At 42.3% G+C, this 26,219-nt stretch overlaps 1 protein-coding gene across 1 annotated transcript in view; it reads left to right on the top strand.

The window, feature by feature from the left end:
• The first annotated feature begins 10,131 nt into the window (after positions 1-10,131).
• LOC125401974 (uncharacterized) overlaps positions 10,132-26,219 on the top strand; it is a 90,124-nt gene continuing 74,036 nt past the window's right edge. Inside the window, exons 1-2 of the mRNA XM_085687649.2 lie at positions 10,132-10,595; positions 21,856-21,897. Coding sequence (XP_085543775.2) covers positions 10,589-10,595; positions 21,856-21,897 — 49 coding nt within the window. The 5' untranslated portion in view covers positions 10,132-10,588. The remainder of the gene's footprint in view (positions 10,596-21,855; positions 21,898-26,219) is intronic.

Below are 26,219 nucleotides of genomic sequence, written 5' to 3'. Positions count from 1 at the left end.
AATCAAAAACAAAACCCTCGAGTATCTATTTACTTAGAAACATTTGGAAGGATAGCAATCTTATTGGGTGCCTAATAGTCTTCTCTCAAATTAATCTTTCTTATAACTAGCTTCCACACCCAACGGGCTTGATTAGCAAAAGCCCTACAGTAGGGTAACAGCTACAGAATGTGATGGTTGAAACAGCCACAGGGATGGGCTTCTTGGGATGAAGTTTAATTAAGAAAAGTGGATTTAAGGGCTTTGGTCAGTGAGAAGAACTCTTCTAAAGTGAATAGCTGTTTTTTTTATTATTATTATAGATTCTGTTATTAAGGATGATGCATAAGGAAACCAAGTGGAAATAATTACTTTGGGGTTGACATTTTTCTTCTCAACCAAGATTCCTTATACTACCCAGGCTCAGGAAACTATTGGGCTCGGGAAATGCTCTTGGCTTCGTTTCCCAAGCAACGGGGAACTCGGGTGCATGTCGTCACATTAGGCTTGTGAACTTACAGTTTTTAGTTTTCAGTAGCAACAGATGGTCTAGTAGTTCAGTGAGCAGTGTCTTGCTGAGCCACATTTTGATGGAGTTGGGAATGAGACGATAACTGAGCCTCTTATTGCAAGTTATTTGAAGTTATAATACTTGTTCATTAAAACAATGAAGACAGATCTGCAATAGGAAATTGACTCACTGCCTTGCCTCCCCTCTCTGTCTCTGAGACAGGTCTTGTTGTGCAGCCGGGAAGACCTAGAACTCATGATCATTCAGCCTTCTGAATTGTTGAGCTTTCATAGATGTGCCACACCCAAGAGACTTTCTCAAAGGTGGATTTTCGTGTTGCTATGACCAAATCTCTGAGAAAATTAGCAAAGGAAGAATTTACTTTGTCTTGTGGGTCAGACGGTCCATGGTCACTGACTGTTGTTTCTGGGCTGTGGTGAAGCAGAACATGGTGGCAGAAGGGCATGGTATAATGAAGCCCTTCACTCCACAAGCAGCCAGGAAGTACAGATAAAATACAATTGGCCAGGGAAAGAGCCCTAAGGTTATACTCCCTGTGCTCTGTTTCATCTAGGTGTGTCCCCTTCCAGAAGCTTCCAGAACCTCCCCCAAATAACACCACCAGCTGGCAACCACCTCCTTAGTACAAGAATCTTTGGGAGTCTGTCACATCCCATCCTCAATACTGTGGTCCAAGGTCCCACTTTTTCTGTCCATCTGATATTCGTGTCATTGAATACTATCAGAATTGTGTGATGCGCTGTTATCCCTTTATTTTCTACATCCAAAAAATTTTTGGATTCTTACTATCCTTTCTGTTTACTTTTGATCTTCTTACTCTGTTTTATCAGGCAGTTCCCTGCCCCCATTTTGTTCCTTGACTCCAAAGCTCATTTCTTCCTTTATTCCTTTTCTTTGACATAATTTTTTGAAGTGTGATTTGAAAATACCCTCTTCCTTCAGATGAATTAGTATTCTCAAGCACAAAACCTTCTTTGGGGTAGTGATTTGTCAAAATAGTGTGTGGAAGTAAAAGCTTGAAGCTGTTATTTATCAATGGGAACTATGCTTCAACTTGTGTGGAAAGATTTGAAAATTACTCCTAAAGAACAGTGGGAGTCCCAGCTGAATACAGATGTGATTTCGTGTCAGCACGATTGCTTGCAAAAGGATTTTTTCAGATTTAATGCTGATGATGGGGGAAGAATATGTCATAAAGAATCTGGTGTAAATTTTCCTTGTATGTAACAGTCTATCCTGCAAAGGGTATGTGGGTTAATAACAAACAAGCAAACAAAAACAAACAAAAAGATAACAACAGCAAAAACAAAACAAAATGTCTAACACTAAATACCACAAGACACAATCGGAGCTTGGTAAGGATTCTTGTGTAACATGAAGACCAGTTTGTTGGGGTTTCTGTCCTGCCCAGTACCCCAACAAGCCAGTAAGCCCCAAAGAAAATCACACAGAGATCTCCATAAGTTATAAAACTGATTGGCCCATTAGCTCAGTCTTCTTATTAGCTCTTGTAGCTTATATTAACCCATTGTTCTTATTTATGTTAACCACATGGCTCGGTACATTTCTCAGCCGGGCAGATTACATCTTGCTTCTTCCGTGATCTGGGCAGGACTGGGAGGAATGGGCTTCCTCCTTCCCAGAATTCTCCTGTTCTCATCGCCCTGCCTCTACTTCCTGTCTGGTTGACTCACCTATATTTCCTGTCTGACCAATCAGCATTTATTTAAAACATGATTGACAGAATGCAGACAATTCTCCCACACCATCCTTGCAACTCTAGGGGCTTTTCCTTTTGAGGAGACCTTGAGGGAGTAGAAGTGGCTGCATAGAGAGAGCCTGTTCCATGTCCACCATTCAGGTTTTACAACCTGTAATGCAGATTCTGCTGGCTCTGCACAGCCCAGAGGCATGGAATGCATTGCCCACACATGATGCTGGAAAACAGCAAAGCCTGAGCCAGGCAGGCTACTTCCCTCCAGAATCCATATTCCTTTTGGCTTGTATTTACTGTCCAAAGCGGATCCTGCATTTGTTTGGTTTTTCTTGAATGCCTTTCTGACTGCACGCACAAACAGCGTCCTCTATCGTGACTTAAACAGGACTTCCTCTTTGTGTTTGTGTCATCCCTGATCATCAGCACCAACCAAGGTGACAGTCACTACAAAGTGAGGACTCTGTGGAGGACAGCTGATCAACACCTCTGCCACAGTGGCATGGTTCTGAGGGATGAGCTTGCATGATTTTTTATTAAGTTTCAGAAGAACTACAAAGGAGGTGATTACGTATGCTGGAACTACAGGTTCATACCACCACACCCACCTGTCTGCACAGAGAGCTCTTTACCCACTGATTCTTCTCCCTAGAATGTGTGCATGCGCATGTGTGATTGCAGGTGTGTATCGAGACACACGTATGAAGGTCTGAAGACAACTTCAGGTATTGGTCATCAGCTGCCACTTTATTGGAGACAGAGTCTCTTTGTTTTCTTGCTATTACAAGTTCCAGACTAGCTGGCCTACGAGCTTCCTAGGATTCTATGTCTTACTCACAGGAGCCATGAAATTACACTTGACTTCACATAAGTTATGAGAATCTGGATTCAGGTCCTTATCCTTGTGTAACAAGCACTTTACCCACTGAAACATCTTCCTGGCCTCCTTAATGCCCCTTTCTTCTTTTACTCTAGGGTGAGGGAGAGAGACTTGAAACAGGTACGAAGCATGGATGTAAGAAGATATGCTGTGGTTGATGCTGGAATTGAAATGGAAGGATAAGAAAGTGGTGGTGGTGCACGCCTTTAATCCCAGCACTCAGGAGGCAGAGGCAGGCGGATCTCTGTGAGTTCGAGGCCAATTGGTCTCCAAAGCTAGTTCCGGGACAGCCAGGGCTGTTACACAGAGAAATCCTGTCTCAAAAAAACAAAAAAGAAAAAGAAAGAGAAAAGAAAAGAAATTAAGGGATGGAGGGAGTGAGGGAGGAAGGAAGGAAGGAAGATAGGAAGGAAGGAAGGAAGTCTTACGAGGATCCGAACAAGCAAATGGAAGCCACAGTGAGTACAGTGTTCCTAGAGGAGAGGAAGCCTGGATATGGGTCAGACAGAGATTAGAAGTTATATGTCACAGTAATATCTATAGGTCTGGTGACTGCAGTAATTTTAAAGTTGGGATGACGTTTAAGTGCTGTTTGGTGACAATGCCAAAACTAATGTTAATATCCAAACCCCCATGACTTGGGTTGCTGATAAGGACACACATCTTGTTACTGTGTTTTGTTGGTTTAGTTAAAATAGGGGAGTGTTATAGTTTGAAAACCAACCATTTCTCATAGACCAGTATGTGAGAGGCTTGGCTCTCAGCTGGTGGTACTATTTTGGGAAATGACTGAAATTTTGGGAGGCAGAGCCTAGCCGGAGGAAGTAGGTCACTGGGAGCATGACCTGGAAAGGCAGACCTTGTTCCTAGCCTCTTCCTGTCCCTTTCCTTCTGCTCTCTGACCACTGAGACATTTGCAGCTGTGTTGCTCCAGGCCTTACACCATGATGCTCTGCCTTGTTACAGACCCAGGACCGAAGCAGCTGGTCCTCATCAGGACCACACGCATGTGTCACTACTTCCAGCTTGAGTGGAACTTAAAATATCAGTATTGCTCTGACACATCCTCCAAAGGCCCTAGGGTTAACAGATTGTTTCCTATTCCCACTGTGCTCACAGTGAGATGAGGTGGGGTCTAGTGAGAGGCTGTCTAATTATTGGGGATATCCTGCCGAAAGGGATTATACCATTCTTCTTTCTCCCCTTGTGTCTGGGCCACCACAAGGTGAGCAGCTTGCTGTGTGTTTCCCGCCATAATGGGCTATCTCATCACTGTCCCAAAGCGACAGCACCGAATGCATCATGGACTGGAATCTCAGAACAATCCGCCAGAGTAAACATTTCGCTTATAGAAACTGAAAGCTCACAGGAAGCTCATCCTCAAATGGAATTTCCTTTTGAGTCATATATAATAGCTTTTCTTCCATCTAAAATATTCGGGAGATGGCAGTCTTTGCATCTGCATATGATACCTCCAGACACAAATACCATTTATACAAAACCAGATTAGTTGACTATAGGAAGCTAATTCTGTCGGCATAGTTACGGGGTTTGATCTTGTCTTTCCAAAAAGATATGCTAAAATCCTAATCCTCAGTGTCTTGGAATATAACCTTGCTTGTGAATAATGTCATTGCTGATGTAGTTGGTTACAAGGAGGTGATACTGTGATAGGAAAGAGCCTTAACCCCATGTGACTAGTGTTCTCAAAGGACTGGCAGAGACACACAAAAGGCAAAGACCACCATGTGGTTATAGCAACAGAAATCGGAATGATGTTGTGGGTTGCCAGTGGACACCAGGAGCTACCATGGTGAAGAGGGACTCCTCCCTCTCCCACAGGTTTCAGGGAAACAGGATTCTGATGCCTTCATCAGATTTCTAGCCTCTGGAATTGAAAGACAGTAAATAAATTCATGTTGTTTTAAGTCAATCAGTATTTTGTTACAAGAGTCCTGGGAAACAAATATAGTCCATGGCTGTGGTCTTTTTACAACACAGTCACTTATGTTATCACTTCCTGAAAAAATGCCCGTTAAAAGGCGTTTTTCAGTGGCATCCAGAAACTTTCAATTGTGAGGCCCTAACTCTAGAAAAAGCAGCTTAAATCTCGGCTGACTTTCTCTGCTATCTTTTAAAACAATACTCACTTCAACTATATTTTTTCTTTTGTTTGTTTTGGTTGTTTGTTTGTTTGTTTTGCCTTTTGTGCGTAGGAAAGCATGTGTACAATCCCAGCACTCCAGGGCTGGGGAGTGAAGGTGAAAGGGGGAGGACTGTGAATTCAGAACTAGTCTAGACATCACAGTGAGACTGTCTCGAAAATCCCAGGAGGGGATGTAACTTGGTGGTACAGTATTTGCTTGATGTACAGGTCCTTAATTATTTCAGTCCTCAGTAACATACATACACACACACACACACACACACACACAGAGAGAGAGAGAGAGAGAGAGAGAGAGGCCTTTAATTCCAGCACTCATGAGGCAGAGACAGATGGCTGAATGTTTGAGGCCACCCTGGTCTACAAAGCAGGTTTCAGGTTTCAGGACAGATAGGGCCGTTGCACAGAGAAACCTTATATTCAAAAAAGAAAAGAAAAAGAAAAATGCAGAAAAAAAAGGTAACTATTTCAGTACCTTGTGACATGAGGGAAGTTAAGGGAATGAATATCGAGGAGACTCCTTTTCTGAGGGGGATGTTGGAGGGGAATGACATCACCATAGGTTTGCCCTCTGTCCTACAAAGGGAAAAGATGCTTGATCCCTCAGGTCCCTCAGTAGCTTCTGGGAGCTGGAGGAATTCTATGGAGGAAGTCAATACAAGGTTATTACACAGTATGAAAAACACAGGTAGCACAGGACATTTAAAAGGGCATTCCTCTTGTGACCATTTCACTTTAAGCTCAGATGGAAGCCAATGACAGAACAGGAGACATAGCTCAGCAGAAGTACCTCTGTGGAGCAATAATTTAGTGCTGAGAGCTTGGTCTGACTAGTGTGCAGTTACATCCTATTGAACGAACCCACAAGGGTCGCAAGCTGATCGAACTGTGCACTCAAACATCCCTTCTCTTGGATGGGCAAGTGCTGAGCACAAGCAACAACGCTTTCCAGCGGAGTTCCCTGGCGAGGACCTTAAGGCCATGTACTCTGTGGACATATTAATGCTGAGGGACCAGACACTGGAGTAGCAAAAGTTATATTCTCTTACGAACGTTCGAAAGCCCGGGGGGCATCTCAGTCATGTGGAGAATTGTTTTCCTTTCAGATCAGAAACCATCTCGTTTACCATCATCGCAGGAACAGACACCGGTATTCTTTTAAAAAGAAATACTTTTAGCGGGGTACAGTGGTGGGCAGCTACTTTGGGGTGCTGAGACAGGTGGACCACTTGAGCCCAGGAGTTTGGGGTCAACCTAGGTAACATAGAAGAGCCTAACTCAAAAGCTAGTTTGTTTTTCTTTATCACCCATATAATACATATTCACTGAAGATCCATGAGAAAATATTAACACACACACACATGCACACACCAGGAAAAATGCAACAATCATTGGTCCTTAAGCCCAACTTTTGTTTATCCCTCCATACATAGTTCTGCATACTTTTTATCCCCAATAAGTATTAAGATATCATACTCTTAAGATGCTGTGCGTTCCATTACTAATGTATTACAATCTCCCTTTTTATGACACCATACATTAACTAAGCCAAACCTTGTTGATGGATATCTAGATCGATTCTTCTGCTGTTACGAGCAATATTTCATTAACTCCTGTGCCTAAATTATTTGACAGATTTAAATTATTGCCTTAAAAGGAAACTATATGTATATGTGTTAAAACATATACATTTTATGCCTTTTGAGACATAATTCCAGTGTGTCTCATAACTTTGTTTCCATTTGTACCCCCACAACTATATGGGAAGGTCCACAATATCTTAAACATTTTCTATTCTTGCTCCTTTTGCTTGAGAAATGTTTAAAACATCAAGGAAAGTAGGTATATAAAACGGGTATATAAATCAAAAGTTTACTGATGATAACTCCTAAAGAAATTTATTTTAAAGCAATTCTTTGGTTCAATTTATTGTTTGTTAAAGATTAAAGAAAATTTAATATTAGTGAGTGCTTATTTATCTTAATTTTAATTCTATTTTTCTTCTTTCTATTTTTGCGTGTGAGTGTGGAGTGTGGCATGCATGTGTGTGTATGAAAGCTTTTGCATTTGCAGGAGCACACACTTGTGCATTTATACATTCACACGTGCTTGCAATTGTTCGTGTGTGTGTATGTGTGCACAAATGTGGAAGCCAAAGGTTGATGGTAGGAATCGTCCTCCATTGTTCTTCCACCTTAATCCTTGAGGCAGGGTCTGTCAATCAAACCCAAAGCTCAGAGATATAGCTTCTCTTGCAGTCAGTTTGCTCTAGGGCTTCACCTTCCAAGGCTGGAAATTTTGGAGGCTGCCTCACATACCCAGCAAGATTCTGTGCATCTGACTCCGGTCCTCACACTTGTGTGGCAAATACTGTAACAAACAATGAGCCATCTTCCCAGCCTCTCTTCAACATTTGTAAAGCTGATCAATATTTTGATTTTGTAATTGTCAATACTAAGAATACCACCATGAATATATAGTACAAAAATGCAGAAGTGTGTTTAGAGCCATTTCAGGAACTGCTAGACATTCTGTCCTAATCCCAAGCCAAATTTTCATTTAATGACTTGTTATGAATTCAAGTAGCAACTAAAATGGCAATTCGTGTGTGTTCATTGTGTGTGCTGATGCACATGTGTGTGCCTGTGGAGGTCAAAGAACCAACGTGGGCGTCATCATCAAGTGTGGTCAACCTTTTCATGTTTCCCTATTATTTCTCTTTGTGTCCTGGAACTCTCGAATAGACAAGACTGGCTGGCCAGTGAGACTCAGGGACCCTCTTGTCTCCACCTCCTCTGTGCTGGAATTACAAGCAAGTATCACCATGTTCAGCTTTTAAATAAATGTGTATTTGAACATATAGCCTTCTGCTTATAAGGCAAACACTTTATTTTATAGTCTCCTTATAAGGCAAACACTTTATTTGCTGGGCAATCTTCTCAGCCCACAAATGGCAATTTCTAAAGTCAAACATCCTAACACAATACAAAGATATACTCATGTGATATATATATATATATATATGCTGAGGAGTGATGGTAGGAAAATATTGAAGTCTGTTTTCCCATTATCAGACCATTATGTGACTATAAGAGCAGGACACCTTGTGTACGTGATAAGTACACTGTAACTGCTGGCACCGTAACCTCCGATCTCAACAGAGGTGTTCTAGGCAGTGTACACTGGCACTGTGTGGCACGAGGTCATGCACAGTGCAAACTGCCCATGTTCTGCACTCATAACCAAGGCTGCAGGGAAAACTGAATGATACCGTATGAACTACTGCTTCGGGAAATACTTTGGCTTCATTATGATTTGGTTTTACATTCGTTTTTGGCCGTTCTGGTTTCAGAACACATTTACTGTTGCTGATTGTTATGGATGCCTCACACACTCAGTTATAAAACCCTATGTGTGATCATGCCCACAGTTTAAGAAGCTGGAGGTGGGTGGGTGGGGGCGGTGGAGGCACGTGATGGGCAAGGCTGGAGACCTGAGTTTAGTCCCTGGTGTCCACATAAGGGTGGAAGGAAAGAGTCAAGTCCCCAAAATTGAACCTTGGTCTCCACATGCACACCATGACACCCACCAGCATGCGTCACGGGCATGCACGATAACAATGAACTAAAAGCTATTATCTCTTCCCACGCTATTGCAGGAGTAAGATTTGGAATCTTTTTGGTGTTTACATTTCAGTGTGTGTGTGTGTGTGTGTGTGTGTGTGTGTGTGGCTGGACCTTGGACATGCTAAGCACACCAGTCTACTAGTGAGCTACATCCTCAGCTCCTAATTTCATGTCTATAATCACGTGCAAAGTTTCCCTGACCCCTAACATACTCAGTATCGTTTTCTATCGTGCACCAAAACCCTTCAACCATCAACCTGGGCTTTCTGGAGTCTGACTGCTGCTTCACTGTCTCCCGCACTCTGCACTTATTCTAGGTATGTGAGTGACACACTGCTCCAGCATTTTCCAGGACACCGAGGCCATCAGTAGACCCTGTAGACCAACCTCCTTTCATCCGAGGAACGGAGAAATAGCCAGGTGGACGGCTCATGGCTTTGTTGATGATATTTCTTTGTTCTATTGGGACAGGGTCTCCCCAGCCGGCCTGGAACTCCCCATTCTCTTACCTCAGCCCGCTGTGTGGCCATTAAGACTTGTGCCACCATGCCAAGCTTGGGTCATGTTTTTAAAACTTTGTTTCGTGAGTGTTATGTTGATATCAGACATGGTCTTGCTGTGTTGTCCAAGTCTGCCTGGAACTGCTGGGTCCAGGGGATCCTTCCACCTCAGCCTGTTTTATAGCTGAGCCTGTGGGTTGCTCCATTGTACTGGGCTACAGCTCATAGTCGCAACTTCCTGTGGCGGGAACTCCCTGAGGAGAACCTGGAGCAGGTGGTGGAAGTGGGGGCTCTCATGGAAGACACTGCGGATCCTAGACAAGCAGATCTTTGCCGGTGACAAGCGTTTCAGTGAACTGTGAATCAACCATGGGTCTATACTTCCTTTGATTGGCACGTGACCTCTCTCTGAATGAGGTAGCTGAGATGGAAACACGATTGTATTTGTGCACATTGACCTGCTGCAGGTCGGAATGGATCTGTGGATCTGAGCTGTTGACAGCCAGGACAACCTGTAGCTTAAGGGGCCTGCTTCTATTTTAAGTACCGGTTGGGCTCATCTGTGCCTCAGCTCCCTCATCTGTGATATGTGCCTCCTTCACAAGGCTACTGTGATGACTCCTCCGCTCCAGAAAAGCTCCCGTGACCTGCCGTATTGAAAGAGCTAACAGAGGGCTAGCGCCCCGTGACTCCCCGTGACTCGATGGAGGAAAGAGAGATGGAGGGAGGGAGGGACAGAGACAGAGACAGAGAGACAGAGATCCGAACTAATGAAACAAAGGAATGTGAAAGAGTGAGAACGGATGGAAAGATTTAAAAAGGGGGAGGGAGTGTTAAGTGGAACACAGAGGCCAGCCTGAATTCTTGAAGCGAGTAGGCCAGCCTGCCACGTCTTGAATTTTTTGTTTGTTTATTTTTTCGGTGCAGATTTTCCCACGCTGCGCTCCCACCGACTCCACAGCGGCAGCCCCGCACGTGGAGGGGAAGGAACATAACTGGCGCGGGTAGGGCCAGGTCGCGGTGAAGGAGCTGCGGCTGCGGGCTGCCTGGCGCCAGAGAGCGCATTGTGCGGGAGCGCTGAATGGAGCTGGGCTATGTGCGGGCGGGCTCGCACGGATTAGCCTGCTTTCCCATGAACTACAAAAGAATGCTCGAATCTGGGACATTTGTCATCAAGGGGCAGGCTGCGCAGGATGCAAGGTAACTGGAACTTTCCCCGGGCTGCCGCAGTCTTTGGGGACGCGGGTCACTCTAATCCTTCCTGTTTATATTGTGAACGCGTCCGCAGCGAGGCTTAAGCAGGACCGTGGTAAATACGCATCGCAATGCAGGCATTCCAAAACAACTACGTTCTCGGCTTGCTTTTCATTTGTAGTTTTGGGAAGGAGGACTGTTGCGGTCCAGGGCTGAGATTGAAGCACATCCAAGGCTGCCTTTCTATCCAAAAGAACCGGCATTTAGCCCTTGTATATTCTTCTTGTTTACACAATTGTTTCTCTAGTTTATTTCTTCTTTAGGCCTCCAACGACTGAGGAGTTCAGAAAATTCTGATGTAAAACTATCCAGACACGGCTAATTTAACAACGAGTTCTTAGGAGGGAAATAATACTCTTCGTGGTGTTGTAGAAGCCGGGAGTATGGGAAGGGCCTCGTTAAGATTCCCAAACAACACATTTCCCTTTGATATCTTTTAGAACTTAGAACGTGCGATCTCAGGCCCGTGAGTCCGTGCAATTATACGTCTTTGTTGATGATGAAGTCTAAGGTGACCTGCTCCTAATAGAAGCCACAAAATACACCAACATTCTGGAGTTGAACCTGGAGCCAGAGCTCATGCGGAAGTGACCTCACGGCAGAGTGATGCCTTTCCACCCCTAAAAAGACACAGGGGATTCTCAGAGACTTAATGAGGGCCATAGGACCAGGCCCTGTTTAAACTTCTTTGTTCTAAAAAAAATAATAATAAAAAAATTAAAGATTCTGAGCCCCTCTGGGGACTAGGAAAAGTAATAGAGTAATAGAATGTTCTGCATGTGGTTGGGTGGACTTGAGAAGAAGGGCAACAGGAGAGAGGACAGAACAACACTCAGGGGAAATGAAAGGGGGTTGAGAGAATGGGGCCCTTTGAAGTGGGAGGCTGTTAGGCATAGGTCCCATTTTGAGATGACTTAGCAAGGACCCTAACAAAATTCATATTCTCCAACTCCCACTCTGTCGCTGCAGTTGGAGTCTCTTCAAGGGCTAGGGAACCCATATTCCCTGTTTTGTATTTTCCTTTCCAGTCTCCCCTACTCCGGGGTGCTAGTGCATGCTAGGCAAACTTCCTTCCTCTGAGATGCACCCCAACCCCAGCACCTTAACCTGAGTCTATGGTACCCAGTCAGGAGTCTGGATTGGTGGCAGTTGAAAGGAGCTGGTTAATGGAGCAGCATCTGCAAACACAAAGGGGTGACTGGGACCTTACTCTGTCAATGGTGACTGAGCCTTTTGTCTCGAAAACATGGGCTTGATAGTTCTGCAACAATTATGTAGGAAGCATTTATTTCTAGAGTTTATGTGTTTCCTTAGCTGGAAGGTTGTGTTGCTAGAGTAGAATATCAAAAGAAACACACACACACACACACACACACACACACACACACACCATAACACTTGATTTAGGGTCCCTCTGCAACAAAACATACCAAGCAAACCCTTTCCCTTTCTGGGGAATGTAAATACAGTTAATATGCTTGCTTCTAGGAACTACGAGCTACCTCATGCAGAGTCTTAAATAAGAAGGCAACTGTCATGGCTGGAGAAGTTAAAAGAATTTGCTGCTGTGGAGGAGGACCTGAGTTTGGTTCCTAAGCCCCACATGGTCACTTAGAACTCTATAACTCTAGTTCTCTGGAATGGGGCACCCTCTTCGGGGCTCCTGAGGCACCAGGCATGCATGTGGTACACATAAACACATGTGAGCAAAAACACTAATGCACATAAAATAAAAATAAATAAAATGTATTTAAAGGGGTAACATTTTTAAAACTAAACAAATATGTCAATGTTTATTGGGCAATCACTTTTGCAGTTACATTGTTTAAAAATCCAGCTTTTCACATAAAAGAATGACAAAACAAAACAAAACAAAAAAACAAAAAACAAAACAAAACAAAAAAACAAAAAACCCCAAGCCTTGAAGATTCATTTGAAGAAAAGCAATTGTGCAAGGCACAAGTGTAAGCTACTGACCCTTCCATCCTGAGCCTGCAATCAGCCAACGCTATGAACTACTGAACCAGCAAACAGGAAGGTTTATTAATTTCCTTATCAAAGGAGATATTCAGCCGTGGCATTCTGTTTCAGAGTGAGAAGTTCTGGTTATTTTTCTTGTCCTTATTTGCAACTCGCTGCCAAATGTTTCAAGAGGTCATTCCTGCTGTCAAGCCACCCGTCTTGTGGGCACTGACATTCAGTGCCACACCTGTGTGCAAGGCTGGGCTGTAGCTCAGTGGTAGAGCATGTGCTTAGCATGCACGAGCCCCTGGTTGTCGATCCTCAGCATGTGCTGTGAAAGGTAAAATCGTCTTCCAATGGAGCGTTTTCAACCAAGGGACAGAAACCGCAGCCCCCTCGGCTCTCGCGTTAAACAGACTTCTCGCGGTACAGCCTTCCTGAACCCTGGATCAGCCAGGCGTCCTGGCTGATCCCATTAACACTTGCAGTTTTTCTGTGGAGTTGCCTGCTGGAACAGTGCTTGTGTATTTAATGCTTGCCCTTTTTGCCCCTTAATCTCCTAAGGAGAGTCTGTTAAATCAAGCTCAGTAATGTATCCTCAGTACCTAGCACATAGCCTTCGATCAATATCAATTGTTCAAGTCGTGAATAGACTTGAACTTTTTACAAACTGAAAATAACCATCCTTCCAAATAACTCTCTTTTTTAAGTCTCTTGGGACTAGGGGTGAGCTTTCGTGATAGAGAACCTGCTCAACCAATGTGAGGCACCGGGTTCAAACATTAGCACCACCAGACATACAAAATCTTTTTATACATGGTCATACACGTAAAACCATGTGTGTGTGTGTGTGTGTGTGTGTGTGTGTGTGTGTGTGTGTGTGTGTGGTCTTTTGAGATAGGGTTTCTCTGTGTAACAGCCACAGCTGTAAACCACGCTGGCCTCAAAGTCACAGCGCTCCACTGCCTCTGCCTCAAGTGCTGAGGTGGAGGTGCCTGCCCACCACCGCCTGGCAAAGACAAACTTTCTACTAAAGGGTGTAAGGAGCTTGGAGACCACCAGCTGTCTGCGATTAGCAAGCAGTAGGTGATAGTTACTTTCTCATTACTGTGACCAGTTGCCTTGCAAGAAGGAATTTAAGGTTAGGCATGGTGGTGCGTGCCTTTAGTCCCAGCACCCAGAAGGCAGAGGCAGGGGAATCTTTATGAGATTAGGCCAGTCTGTTTTACAGAACTAACTCCAGGCCAGCCATGATGACATAGGGAGACCCTGTCTCAAAACAACAACAACAACTAAACCAACCGAAAGAAAAAGACAGTTTAAAGATGGAAGGGGTTATGTTGGCTCACTGTTGGGTGGGATCGTCAGGGTGCAGAGGTCATGGTGGCAGGAATATGAGGCAGCTGGTTGTGTCATAGTCAGGAAGCAGAGTGAGCTAAGCGTAAGTCCACAGCTGTCCTCCCCACCCCCATCCCTTTCCTTATTCAGCCTGGGACCATGCTGGTTAATTTTTTGTCACTTTGACAGAAATCGGAGTCATCTGGGAAGAGGGAATCTCAGTTGAGAAATTGCCTCCATCTGTGGGCAAGTTGGGGCATATAATTTATGAGTGATAGGTGTGGTGGGGGCCCAGCCCACTGTGGGTATTTCCATTCCTAAGTCTGGCCCCTGTAGGTCCTGCAGGAGAAAGCAAGTTTAGTGAACCACGGGGACCTCCCATGGTCTCTGCTTCAGCTCCTGCCCCCAGATCCCTGCTTGAGTTCTTACCCTGACTTTCCTCCATAGTGGACCATGATGTGGAACTGTCAGGCAGATAAACCCTCCCCTTCTCAAGTTGTTTTGAGCAGTGTTTCATCACAGTAGCAGAAAGCTAACAAGGACAGGGACCTAAACTACTCACAGTCAAGGTGAGACCTATCTCATCAGGTCAAGTCCTCTGGAAATACCCTCAAAGACATATCCATCACTGGGTCTCATGTGGGATTCCAAGTCCAGCCAAATTGATAATGAATAGTAACTGTCATTGGGGGATAGGTGTATGATGTGGGATTCCCCTCTGTATGCTGTGAATATCATTGGTTAATAATGTTTTGGGTCTGTGATAAGGCAAAAGAATAGAGCTAGGCGGGAAAAACTAAATTGAATGCTGGGAAAAGGAAGGCAGAGTTAGAAGTCATAGAGCTGCTGCCAGAGATAGACATGCTGGAACCTTGCCAGTAGGCCATAAGCCTCGTGGTAAAATATAAAATACTAGAAATGGGTTAATACTAGATGTAAGAACTAGCTAGCAATACACTTAAGTGATTGGCCAAGCAGTGATTTAAATAATATGGTTTCTGTGTGGTTATTTCGGAAGTCTGGGTGGCCAGGAAACAAACAAGTGGTCCCTCCTATAGGTATCGTGCCTTTGTAATCTTCTAAGCAGAAGTCTCTTGCTTTTGTGTAGCTCATGCGTGGTCATTTTAAATGGGCAATTCTGTTAGTCCAGCCTGCTACTGGGCAAAACTGTAGCTTTGTATTTGGTCCCCACCCTCCAGATATTTAGAGTTTACTTGAGGAAATGACACAGAAGTGTTTGCAACAACTGCTAGAAGACCCAATAGTAAACTCAGTGCTAGAGACGGTAACTCTAGGAGAACTTCAGGGGAAAGGTAGATGCTGTGGAGGGAAAGAGACTAGATGGCGATGAGATTTGAAGGTGTTGGCCATGACTGTTGAAGAACAGGTAGAGCCTAGTTAAGCTGTGAGAAAGGAGTATCATAGCAAAGCACAAAATAAGGAATTACAGCATGTGGCTAGACATCAATGCGGTCACCATTTGCCTGATGGGAAAATCCAGGAAGAGCATAGGGAGTCTTCTTGGAAGACACTACTTTCAGACACTGAATTAATTGCTTTTCTTGTTGCCATAACAAAATACCTGACAGAAACAACTTACATTAAAGGAAGAAGGAAGAAGGAAGGAAGGAAGGAAGGAAGGAAGGAAGGAAGGAAGGAAGGAAGGAAAGAAGGAAGGAAGGAAGGAAAGAAAGAAGGAAGGAAGGAGAGAGAGAGAGAGAGAAAGAGAGAGAGAGAAGAGAAAAAGGAGGGGCAGAAAGTAGCTATTTGTTCCTGAATGCTCAGATAAGAATCTTTATTTCAAAGACCATTGAATTAAATATTATATATCCATTTTGGCATTCATTTTGCACAGATAGAGATGCCTTCAACCATGCTAATTAAATTTTTGTATTGCTTAGTCTGGAGAAGTGGGATTTGTAGTGATTTTTTTAAAAAAAAACTTTTCTCTTGTTTCTTCTTGAATTGCTCAATTTAAAAGTGAGTAAAAATGTGAGCATAATTATTTTGATAAAAATGTAAATGAATCTGTCAGAAACATGACAGGAACATAGGAGAAGAGATATTCAAGAGGTCAAGGAAATGAATTTCTCTGATGAGCAAATTAGAAGTCACTGTCTATAACCACTACATGTACCTCTTACCCAGCATCAAGGATGACTTTGAGGGGACTCACATGATGTTCATATTAGTTACTTTTTTCATTGCTATGATGAAAAAAGACCTGAAAAAACTTATAGAGTAGAAATTTATTTGGTTCCTATTTTCAGATATTTCTGTCTGTGACCACTTGGTTTCATGTGCTTTTCTGCCCATGACTGACAGGAAGCAGTGAGAAGGGGTGTGATAACTCTGCTTGAGCTCCACCAGTGTGAGGATGGTGTTGCCTTTGTCTAGGGAGGGTCTTCTCACCTCAATTAATCCTCTCTAGAAACACTTTGACAGACAAGTCCAGAGTGTGCCTCACCATCTCCTAGATGATCCTAAATCCTGTCAAATTGAGGACAAAGATTAAAAATCATGCATCTCAGCCTAGATATAATGTTTTGGATGTTGGAGTTGACCATTCCTTGTCTATTCATTCTCTGGTATCTTTGTACTCTTCCATACTCCTAGAGTGAATCCTAATTGGTCTAAGCCATTCCTAGTTGGGTCATCATTACTCTGACCTGATTGGTTAATCATAAACATGTGATACAGTTCTGACCAGTTACATATGAAAGGAAGATGGCCCAGAAGTGACCTTCTACAAAAGGATTTTTGGATTTTCAAAAGGAAATAGCAAAGAAACTCTCCATTTATCTACCTTGCTAATGTTGTAACCATACAAGTCTCAGAGCTACCTATGGTCATCTTGTGACTGCAAAACAATATGCCTGAAGTCAAAAGCAACCGTGCTGAGTATGAAAGAACAGAAAGAAGAAATAGTGGGCTCTTGATGACATGACCTTGATTTAGTCACCCATTGGCAATAGAATGAGAAAATATGTGCTGGAAAGCCTAAAGCTTGCTTGCAACAGAAAGCACCGCAACAGATGCATGGAGCAGAAATCATGGTGACACGTACATCAGTCCTGCTGTAAGAACAGAAAGATTTATAGCCTTTTTCAGCAACAAGAGCACACACACACAGATGCACACAAGAGTACAGGTAAAATTAGCAAGAAGTCAGATTTGTTCCAGTTCCATGAGTTGCATTCCAAGCTACCTCTCTGTGCACAGAAGGCTGACATTTATGGAAACAGTATTCTTTACAAACCATTTCACCTCACTAGTCCCCATAACAACTGGAGGCCTCTTCATCAGGTGAGGAAGTGGAGACAAAGGATTCCAAGGGCAAGGCCTTGCTAGCAAGCACAGCAGCTAGAAGTGAAGCTAGGTCATTGGTCTTTCCATTAACTGGTTCCCAGTTGTCAAGACTCTTTGTGTCATGTGCCCCTAGCAATGTAGGAGCAATAGCAGAGCAGCAACGCTTTAAGAATTTCACAAAGGTTAGATTCCAGGCTCTGTCTATGTAAAGTCACTTATGAATTGTGTATTGGCTTTCTGGTGTGGAAGGAAAAGTGGTGGGGAGTACTTCAGCTCCTAAGGAATTATGTCCATCTAGGGCCTACCTTACCTGTGTTGTGGTGTCCAGTGTGGGAATAAGACTCAGACGAAGAGACAAGGGAGGTGCTGTAGTTTGTATTTTAAATGTGTTTCTCTATCCTAGACCAATGTGCTTAAGGTTTAAGTTACCACTGTGGCTTCAGGGAGGTGGGAAAGTGTAAATGGAGGCAGCACATTTATTTCCTGGCCACCAAGACCTGAATAATCACACAGAAATTATATTAATTGCAACACTGCTCAGTCAATGGGCTCAGGCATATTCCTAGCTAGCCCTTACATCTTAAATTAACCCATTTCTATTAATCTATGTATTGCCATGAGGCTGTAGTCTACTGGTAAGGTTCCATGGCATCTTTCTCCTTCGGCAGCTATATGGCTTCTCTTTGACTCTGCTTACTCTCTTTCCATATCTCTGTTCAGATTTTCCACCTGACTTTACTCTGCTAAGTCATTGGCCAAAACAGCTTTATTCATTAGTCAGTAAAAGCAACACATATACAGAAAGACATCCCATATCATCTCCCCTTTTCTGTCTAATTAAAAAGGAAGGTTTTAACTTTAACATAGTAAGATTACATATAACAAAACATATATCAAGCAAGAATTACAGTTACAATATTTCTTTGTGAGTCTAATGTTTCATATCTAATTTATGTTTTATCATAACTAAGGGAAAATATAGCCATCTGTCTTCAACTCTAACAAAGACTCCAGAAGGATATAATAATACCTAAGTAAACAGGAAGTACATTGTAAGCAACTTCCAAAACTCTAAAATGACAGAGATATCTTGCTGCCTGGACAGTCACCCAAAGTTATTCTGTAATGTCGGGGCATCCATTTTCAGCCTACAGGCCCATAGTATCCAGCAGACTTTTCTATGAAGCAGGAAATTTGAAAGACTGTTTTGCCTATATGGGCAGTTTGTCAGTCACTTTCTTCTATCCTCCAGAATATCTGGCAGACTCTTTTATAAAGTAGAAACCTTGAAGGACTATCTGATCTAACTTTCTTTTGGAAAGTTCAGCAGCTGTTTTTCTGTGGGTCCTGCATGTTCAGTTCATACAGCATACATACCATCAAGCAGTCCAGGCAAGAGCAGTTTCTTGTCCAAATGGCTAGCCTTGTCACATTAAAGGCAAGTTCTATAACGAGTTTCTTCATCAACCTCTCAGAAGTAATTAGCACTGCCAGAAGCAGACATGTCTCACTGTCAAGAAAAGTCTTAAGTTCTTAAAACATTTTAAATACCATATTCTTTAGGTATTTGAAAAGTTTGAAGAATATCTATCTATCTGAAATATATATCTGTACATCTAGAAAACCTTACTAACATGATTACAAGTTTGACTATTATAAATTACTATTAATTCATAATTTTAAATTATACATTACATTTTTAAAGTGAGTTGTATAAACATAATACCTTAAACAAGAATAAGAGTAGAAATATACATGTACACAGTGTAACAAAATTGACTTTAAATTTGTATCAATAGACCAAGATCCATACTAATGCAAAGTATTCTCTATATCACTAACCATTTATATGCAACCCCTTTTAAATGAAAACAAATGTTTATAAGTAATCATTTTGGGATTTTGGCATAGTTTTCTCCAAATTGCTTCTTGATGTTTGTTAGGGTTCACAGAGACCTTTCAGGGAGTCTTATTCCATCAAACTGTATTAGCCTGGAAGGAATCCACAGGTTCTCATCTTCTGTGGAAACAAAAGCAGAACCTCTTTTTCAAAGTAACATATCCTTAGATTCAAATTTTAAAGTCAAGGCACCTTTAAAATATATATGTTGGTTTAGCCTAGTAACCCAAACAATGAAATGTTTCTCTGTACTTATCTCATTCACAGTAAAAAAAAAAAAAATCCAAAGAAAACACAATAGTATACATAACCCAGACTCTCTGTGTATATTCCATCTTTACATGGCTTATTTTTTTATTTTATTACTTTTCAATATTTATTTTGTTATCTTTATTCCTTTAATCTATGACTTTCTGTCTTTTTATAACTGTCTATACTCTTTTTCCTCTCTCTCCCAAGCCTATGTACATTTTTTAAACACACTGTCTCATTTAGAGGTCTTTTATGTCTGAATCTGCCCTATTGTGTATCTGTATCATTTTCTGACCAGGAGTGCCTTTTTTATGCTAAACAGGCATGGCTAGGACCAACTCCACAGCCTTTCCTGTTGGCTCCACCCCATCCAACATAGTGGAGGTATGTTCACTGCCTCTGCGAGCCATACTCACTGCTCCAGCTCCAGGGGCACAGTGGGTCTATGTCACCATTAAACAGTTTATAGCATTCTGCGCACAAACCTCATTTAAGTGCTCTGTAACAGGACCTCTGAGCCATTCCTGCAGCCAGCATGACCCAGGGAGCTGACTCTTAAAGGAGCCATGCAGTTTTTGCTGCTAAATTGAGACAGGAAGATTTCTCTTAAGGGAATCATTTTCCTCTGCTTGCCTCCAGCAAACAGAGCCCACCCAAGAAAATACTGCTACCAAGAAGTCGTGCTTAACTCTGTTGTGTGTGTGTGTGTGTGTGTGTGTGTGTGTGTGTGTGTGTGTGTGTGTGTAGAATTCCTTCTCAAACTCTCAGGTTTTATGTGGATGTAGTTGGCCCACATTGGTGCTATTTGTTGATGGAGACTGTGATTGTGTTTCCCAGTCACCCAGACCTGAATAATCACACAGAAACTGTACTAATTACAGCACTGTTTGGTTGATAACTCAGGTATATTCCTAGCTAGCTCTTACATCTTAAATTGACCCATTTCCATTCATCTATGTATTGCCACAAGGCTGTGGTTCGGGTGACATCTTTTTCCTTTGGCAGCTATATGGCATTTCTTTGGCTCCATCTACTCTATATATCTGTATTCAGATTTCCCACCCAGCTTTATTCTGCTAAGCCAGTGACCAAAACAGTTTATTCATTAGCCAATAAAAGCAGCACATATACAGAAGGACACCCTATATCAGGGAAGCTTTAAACACTGATGTCTCCTGAGAGAATGTTTGATCACAATAAGGGGATACTGGGATTCCAGTCTCTTCCTTTGTTCCTTTGTTTTCCCAGGTGTAGAGAAGTCATTTTGCTTTGTTACATATTCTGGCCATGATGTATTATCATCCCTAGAGCTGCAGAGATCGCTACAGATCCTGGCAGCCCTGTCCTCTTCCTCATATGCCTCTAGTTCACCTTTTTCCTTAAATTTGGACCACTGTCTTCCTCTAGGGCTTTCTTCCTTTCTTTCTTTCTTTCTTTCTTTCTTTCTTTCTTTCTTTCTTTCTTTCTTTCTTTCTTGTTGTTTTGTTTTGTGTTTGTTTTTTCAAGACAGTTTCTCTGTAGCTTTGGAGCCTGTCCTGGAACTAACTCTTATAGACCAGGCTGGCCTCAAACTCAGAGATCCTCCTGCTTCTGCTTCCCAAGTGCTGGGATTAAAGGTGTGTGCCTGTCTTAGGGCAGGGTTTTCTAGCTACAGCATTCAGAACACTTGGGCGAGTGAATTCCTTGCCATGAGACCTGACTCTTCGCTGCTGAATGTTGAGCAACACCTCAGTGATGTGGGAGTTCCTTCTGTATATGTGTTGCTTTATTAATTGATGAATAAAGCTCCTTCTGCCTATGGCAGGGCAAAATAAAGCGAGGAGGGAAATCTGATCAGAGATAGAGAGTAAGTGGAGTCATTGGGATGCCATGTAGCTGCCAAAAGAGAAAGGCGCCAACTGCTAGCCAGAACCTTACCAGTAGGCCACAATCTTGTGGTGATTCACAGGTTAATAGATATGGGTTAATTTAAGATGTAAGGGATAACTAAAAATATGTTTATACTATTGGCCAGTGGTGTTGCAATTATTAGAGTTTCTATGTCATTATTTGGTCTGGGCAGCTGGGAAAAAGAGTGAGCAGTCTCTGCTTACACCTCAGCTTCTACCTACTCCATTCCAGCCTTATTGTCTCCCCTAGTTGTGACAGCTGAAACATGTCTAGTCATTGCCATGTGTTCCCTGGAACTGGGGTGGGGATAAGGATAGAGGGAGGAAGGAGGAGTGGGGTGTGGGAAGGCACACTACCCCTGCTTAGAATAGATTGCTTTAGAACAGTGATTCTCAACATGTGAGTCTCAACTCCTTGATGGCTGGGTGTCACCACAGCATGAGGAACTCTATTAAAGGGTTCTAGCATCAGGAAGGCTGAGAAGCACTGCTTTAGAGTCTTAAGTTGCAATCAACCTTTGGTTCCTCACAGAGCCCTTCTCTCATTCTGTTGTAGATGGTCTCCAACATAGGAAGGTGAAGTGGAGCCAGACTGGAGGTAAACCCCTAGACTTACAGTAAGCTAAACTAACGCTTCCTTTTTATTGTATCTTTATAAACATTTAGTTTGTAAAATCTGGCCTCAACTGCAGCCCCAAGGATTGAGAGCAAGACAGAGGCAGCCACACTTGGCCCTAACGGCTGTGCTCTCTCCACTGACCTGCTAGGTAAGGTCAACCTTGGGTGTGGAGATCTAAATCATCATGGCATATTCACAGAGAAGAATCTAAGTTTCAAACTCTGCCTTCTTTTTCAAGTGACACACATTTGGTTTTATTTCATTTTTCTTTGAGTGTGTGGGTCAACAGTTTCCTTATAATTTTCTATAAGGATGGGGCAAACAATATGTGCCAGAGCTTGGAAGTGCAGTTGTCTGAGCGTGTTTTGACATAGGTCAGGTTTGAACTTGACACCTGGTGTAGAGCTGAGCTGTGGGAAGAGGCAGAAGGTAGCTGTCAGCCACTGGGTGATCAGACAAGTTCCCTTCTTTCAAAGACCATTGTTTTTCCACCCTCAGTTAAATGCTTCTGCTGTGTGATACTCTGTTACTACTGAGGGAATTTGCCCAGATGGTCTTGTGAGAGGCAGTTTTGATCCTGGGAACTGAAGGCATGGTTTCAACAATATCACTCTGAATTTAATATCCATAAGTAGGCTCACTTGAGTTTTCAATTTCTGTAGTGAAAAAGAATTCAACGTGTAAGACTTATTCATGCAAAGGTATTCAGACATAGGGTGTACTATGAAAGAAGACTCAGAGATAGCCCTAAGAGTTGACAGAGAGGTATTGACAGGTGACACAAAAAAAACATTAGAACAATGAAAAAACCATAGATAAATGTCTGGAAAAACATAAAAACAGATTTTGAATATACATCCCCATTCCATGCATGGCTATTTTACATGGAACTCTGTTGTTGTTGTTGTTGTTGTTGTTAAAGTCCTGGCAGTTCCATGTGATAGAAGATGTTTTGAAGTGTGGGGAGAAAACGAGGCCTGGCCTACTGGGCTAGACATTGAAATAGCGTTCTTCATCTTCCCAGAAGCCTTTGCCCACATCTTTACTCCTGGCTGCTGTTGGGATTTCATCTCAAGATTCAATTTTGATTGGCAGAAGCTTGTTTTCATTTTGTTAGTGATTGGTCTGCGGATGGACCTAACACTCTGTCACCAACACAATAGAAGGTGTGATGATTAGTATTAGTTGTCAATGTGATTGAATTAATTGGCACATAGGAAGTAAGTGAAGCACACCACTGGGTGTCTCTGTGACTTCATTTCCGAGGATGATTACATCCTGGGGGCTCTGACCTAATCAATGCATCCATCCTTCAATTGACTCACATGATGCTGGCATTATTAGGAGGCAGAGCCTTTGGAGGAACTTGATCAGTGGATACATCCTTACTCTATAGTGCCTCTTCTCCTTCCATGGCTGTTTTGGAGTGAGCTGACATACTGTGCCAGGCCTCCTCCATCATGACTGACTGAGCCCTCTGAAATCGTGAGCCAAAGTTGATCTTTCCTTCCACACATTACTTCTGTTGGGTGTTTGGTCAGTGTGAAGAGAAAAATAATAAATACACAAGGGGAAATTTACAGAGAACTTCCCCTCCTGTATCAAAAGAGAACCTAAGGCATCAGCGCAGTGACCCATGGTTTCTAATTCTCATATTCAGAAGGCAGAAGCAGGAATATTTCAGATTTCTTGCTCCCTGGGATGCTAGTAAGAAGATCTTAGGATACATGAAGTATTATTACTCATCTCTGGGGTCTGAGTTGACAAACATTTGTGTGGGAAACTAATACACAGAGCATAGGAAAACAGAAAAGTGAGAGGTGTAATTATAGAGCACTGACCTTTCCTGAAGCCATGCCCCCTTCAGAATCTTTAGAGTAAATAATGAATAACCTTTCTTCTTTTTTGATATTGGGGGAAATCAAGCCTAGAGACTTGAGCATGCTAAACTATCAGTCTATCACTGAGCTACACCCCAGGTAAGCAATGATTAATCTTTATATATACAGAAGTTTCTATCCTGCCTGGTCCTACAGCCATTCAGTCCCAAAGAAACACACAGAGGCTTATATTAATTATAAGTGGTTTGATCTAATAATAGCTCAGGCTTATCATTAACTAGCTCTTACAACTTAAATTAACCCATAATTCTGTGTTTAGCCATGTGGCTTGGTACCTTTTCTCAGTAAGGCATTCTCATCTGGCTTCCTCTGTGTCTGGTTGGTGACTACATCTCTGCCTGTCCTCTTCCCAGAATTCTCTTAGTTTGGTTGCCTGCCTATACTTCCTGCCTGGCTACTCGCCAATCAGCGTTTTATTAAACCATTATGAGTGACAAATCTTGACAGTGTACAAAAGCGTTATCCCACAGCATCTTTATGGCTTTCTCCATGGTGTAGCATTTTATTCCTCAACACAGGCTGAGGGAAGGACTGACTCCTGTCTTATGTGTTCCTATTTCTTACATTTTTAAAGCATATTTTGTTTTTAGTCCATACATAGTAATTTTACTTATTCGCGGATTACAGTGTGACATGTACTGTATGTAACATGTAATGAACAGATCAGATTAATTAGCATATCTGTCACCTTAGATCAGCAGTACTTCTTTGTGCTAGGAGCGTTGAGGATGTGCTATACTAGTTGTTTTAAACTATCCATTAACTATCAACCAATCATGATGAGCCTACTGCTCTCTAGAATGTTTCCTGCTTCTTTAAGTGTGTCAAACCAAGTTCTTAAGAAATGACACACATTTTTTAAAAGTCTGAAAAATCCCAAGAGCTAAGATAAAGGTTATGGAAAAATGGAGTTCTTTACAAAAATAACAGGCTACATCCATATTTGTTAGATATCATGAGAACGGCATTGGCTTTGAAAAACATTATATGATGTCTGGCAGTGTTGATCTTGGACATGGTTATCTTACCCTCTGCCCAATGCTGGATTCCCACTAAGAGGAAGCCTCCTCCTTCCTCTCTTTTTTGTTCTGATGATGCTAATGATTCCTGTGTGACAGACACAGTGAAGAATGCATTCAGTTGACAGACAAATGGGGGAATGCATTCAGTTCACATAAGGACTTAATGAGCCACTCTAACACCAAACTCCTCGCCTGCAAGGTTGTATCTTTGCAGTGATTTGCCCTCACCTATCTCTCTGAGTGTGTACTTTGTGCCAACAGCAGCAGTCACCTCTGAGTGTCAGGTGCGCTTTGTCAATAGACGTTTGGTGGTAGGAGGTTTTGATCTGTGCCTTTTGTTCCAGCTTGATATCCTCATGTACTTTAGATTAATGAAACATGAAGGAATTTCTAGCATAATGCTTGCATTCTGTTTTGCTCTTTGAGTACATATTAATTATGTACATTATCTTCCTATAAGGAAAATAGATTCACTCAGCTCTGTTCTTTAACTTTTTGCCCAGATTCCTGTTGATCCTTTCTCTGTTGCTGCTGCTGCTGTTTTGTTTTGAAAATTTTGTAGTAAAACAGGGACAAGAACTTTGTCTTTGTTGCTGTCCATAACAGAAAATTCTTCAGGCATTTTTCCCCCCTCCCATCCTTCATTGCGGGGAAAGAGTGATGCTGGCAAATGCTGGGACTGAAGGTCACGCTGCCTGGCTTTGTGGGGACAGATGGCCATTGCTCATCATGTTAGCAAGAAGCTTGGTGCTCACTTCTGGACATCAGCTGCTCCCTATGTATATTAAGTGATAATTTAGCTTCAGGTGGCACCAACCCTAGTGCTGTCTGTCGGGTCTCCTGCTTTCATAATGGAAAATATTTGAATAGTGGCACTTACCTTCCTGTCTTTTATTATGAAACAAAGGCTTTTCAGTAAAACAACTAAGCTATCCCCAAATATGACTGTATCTGATTATTGTGACCTTGCTCTACCAAGTAGGTGTTTTGAATTTAGAACCTCAAGGAAACAATTTTGTAAGTTATCTGAAACAAAATTTTCTTTAGACACTGTCTTGTATGACTTATATAGATTAGCTAAGTCAGACTTCTCAACATCGTATTTCCATTTAAGGACAATATAATTTTAGTACTGACATGGGAAACTGTCCAAGGATATAAGAAACAAAGGAAAAATAGCAGGAGAGCAGGACACTTTGCATAATATAATAACTATTGCCACAAAAATATGGTTCTTGTACGTATGTCTTAGTATATAACTATGGATTCTGAGTCAAAATGAAGTGACATTCAGTTACATTAAAATTTTTAAAAACCGTTGAAACATAAACAAAGCAGGCACAACCTTTGAATATAAAGCAAGGGTAAGTCCCAAGGC

Source organism: Myodes glareolus, chromosome 5, assembly GCF_982192425.1.
Source record: "Myodes glareolus chromosome 5, mMyoGla1.1, whole genome shotgun sequence".
Lineage (NCBI taxonomy): Eukaryota > Metazoa > Chordata > Mammalia > Rodentia > Cricetidae > Myodes > Myodes glareolus.
Note: the sequence above shows the minus strand (reverse complement) of the source record. Positions and strands in the feature narration are given on the sequence as shown.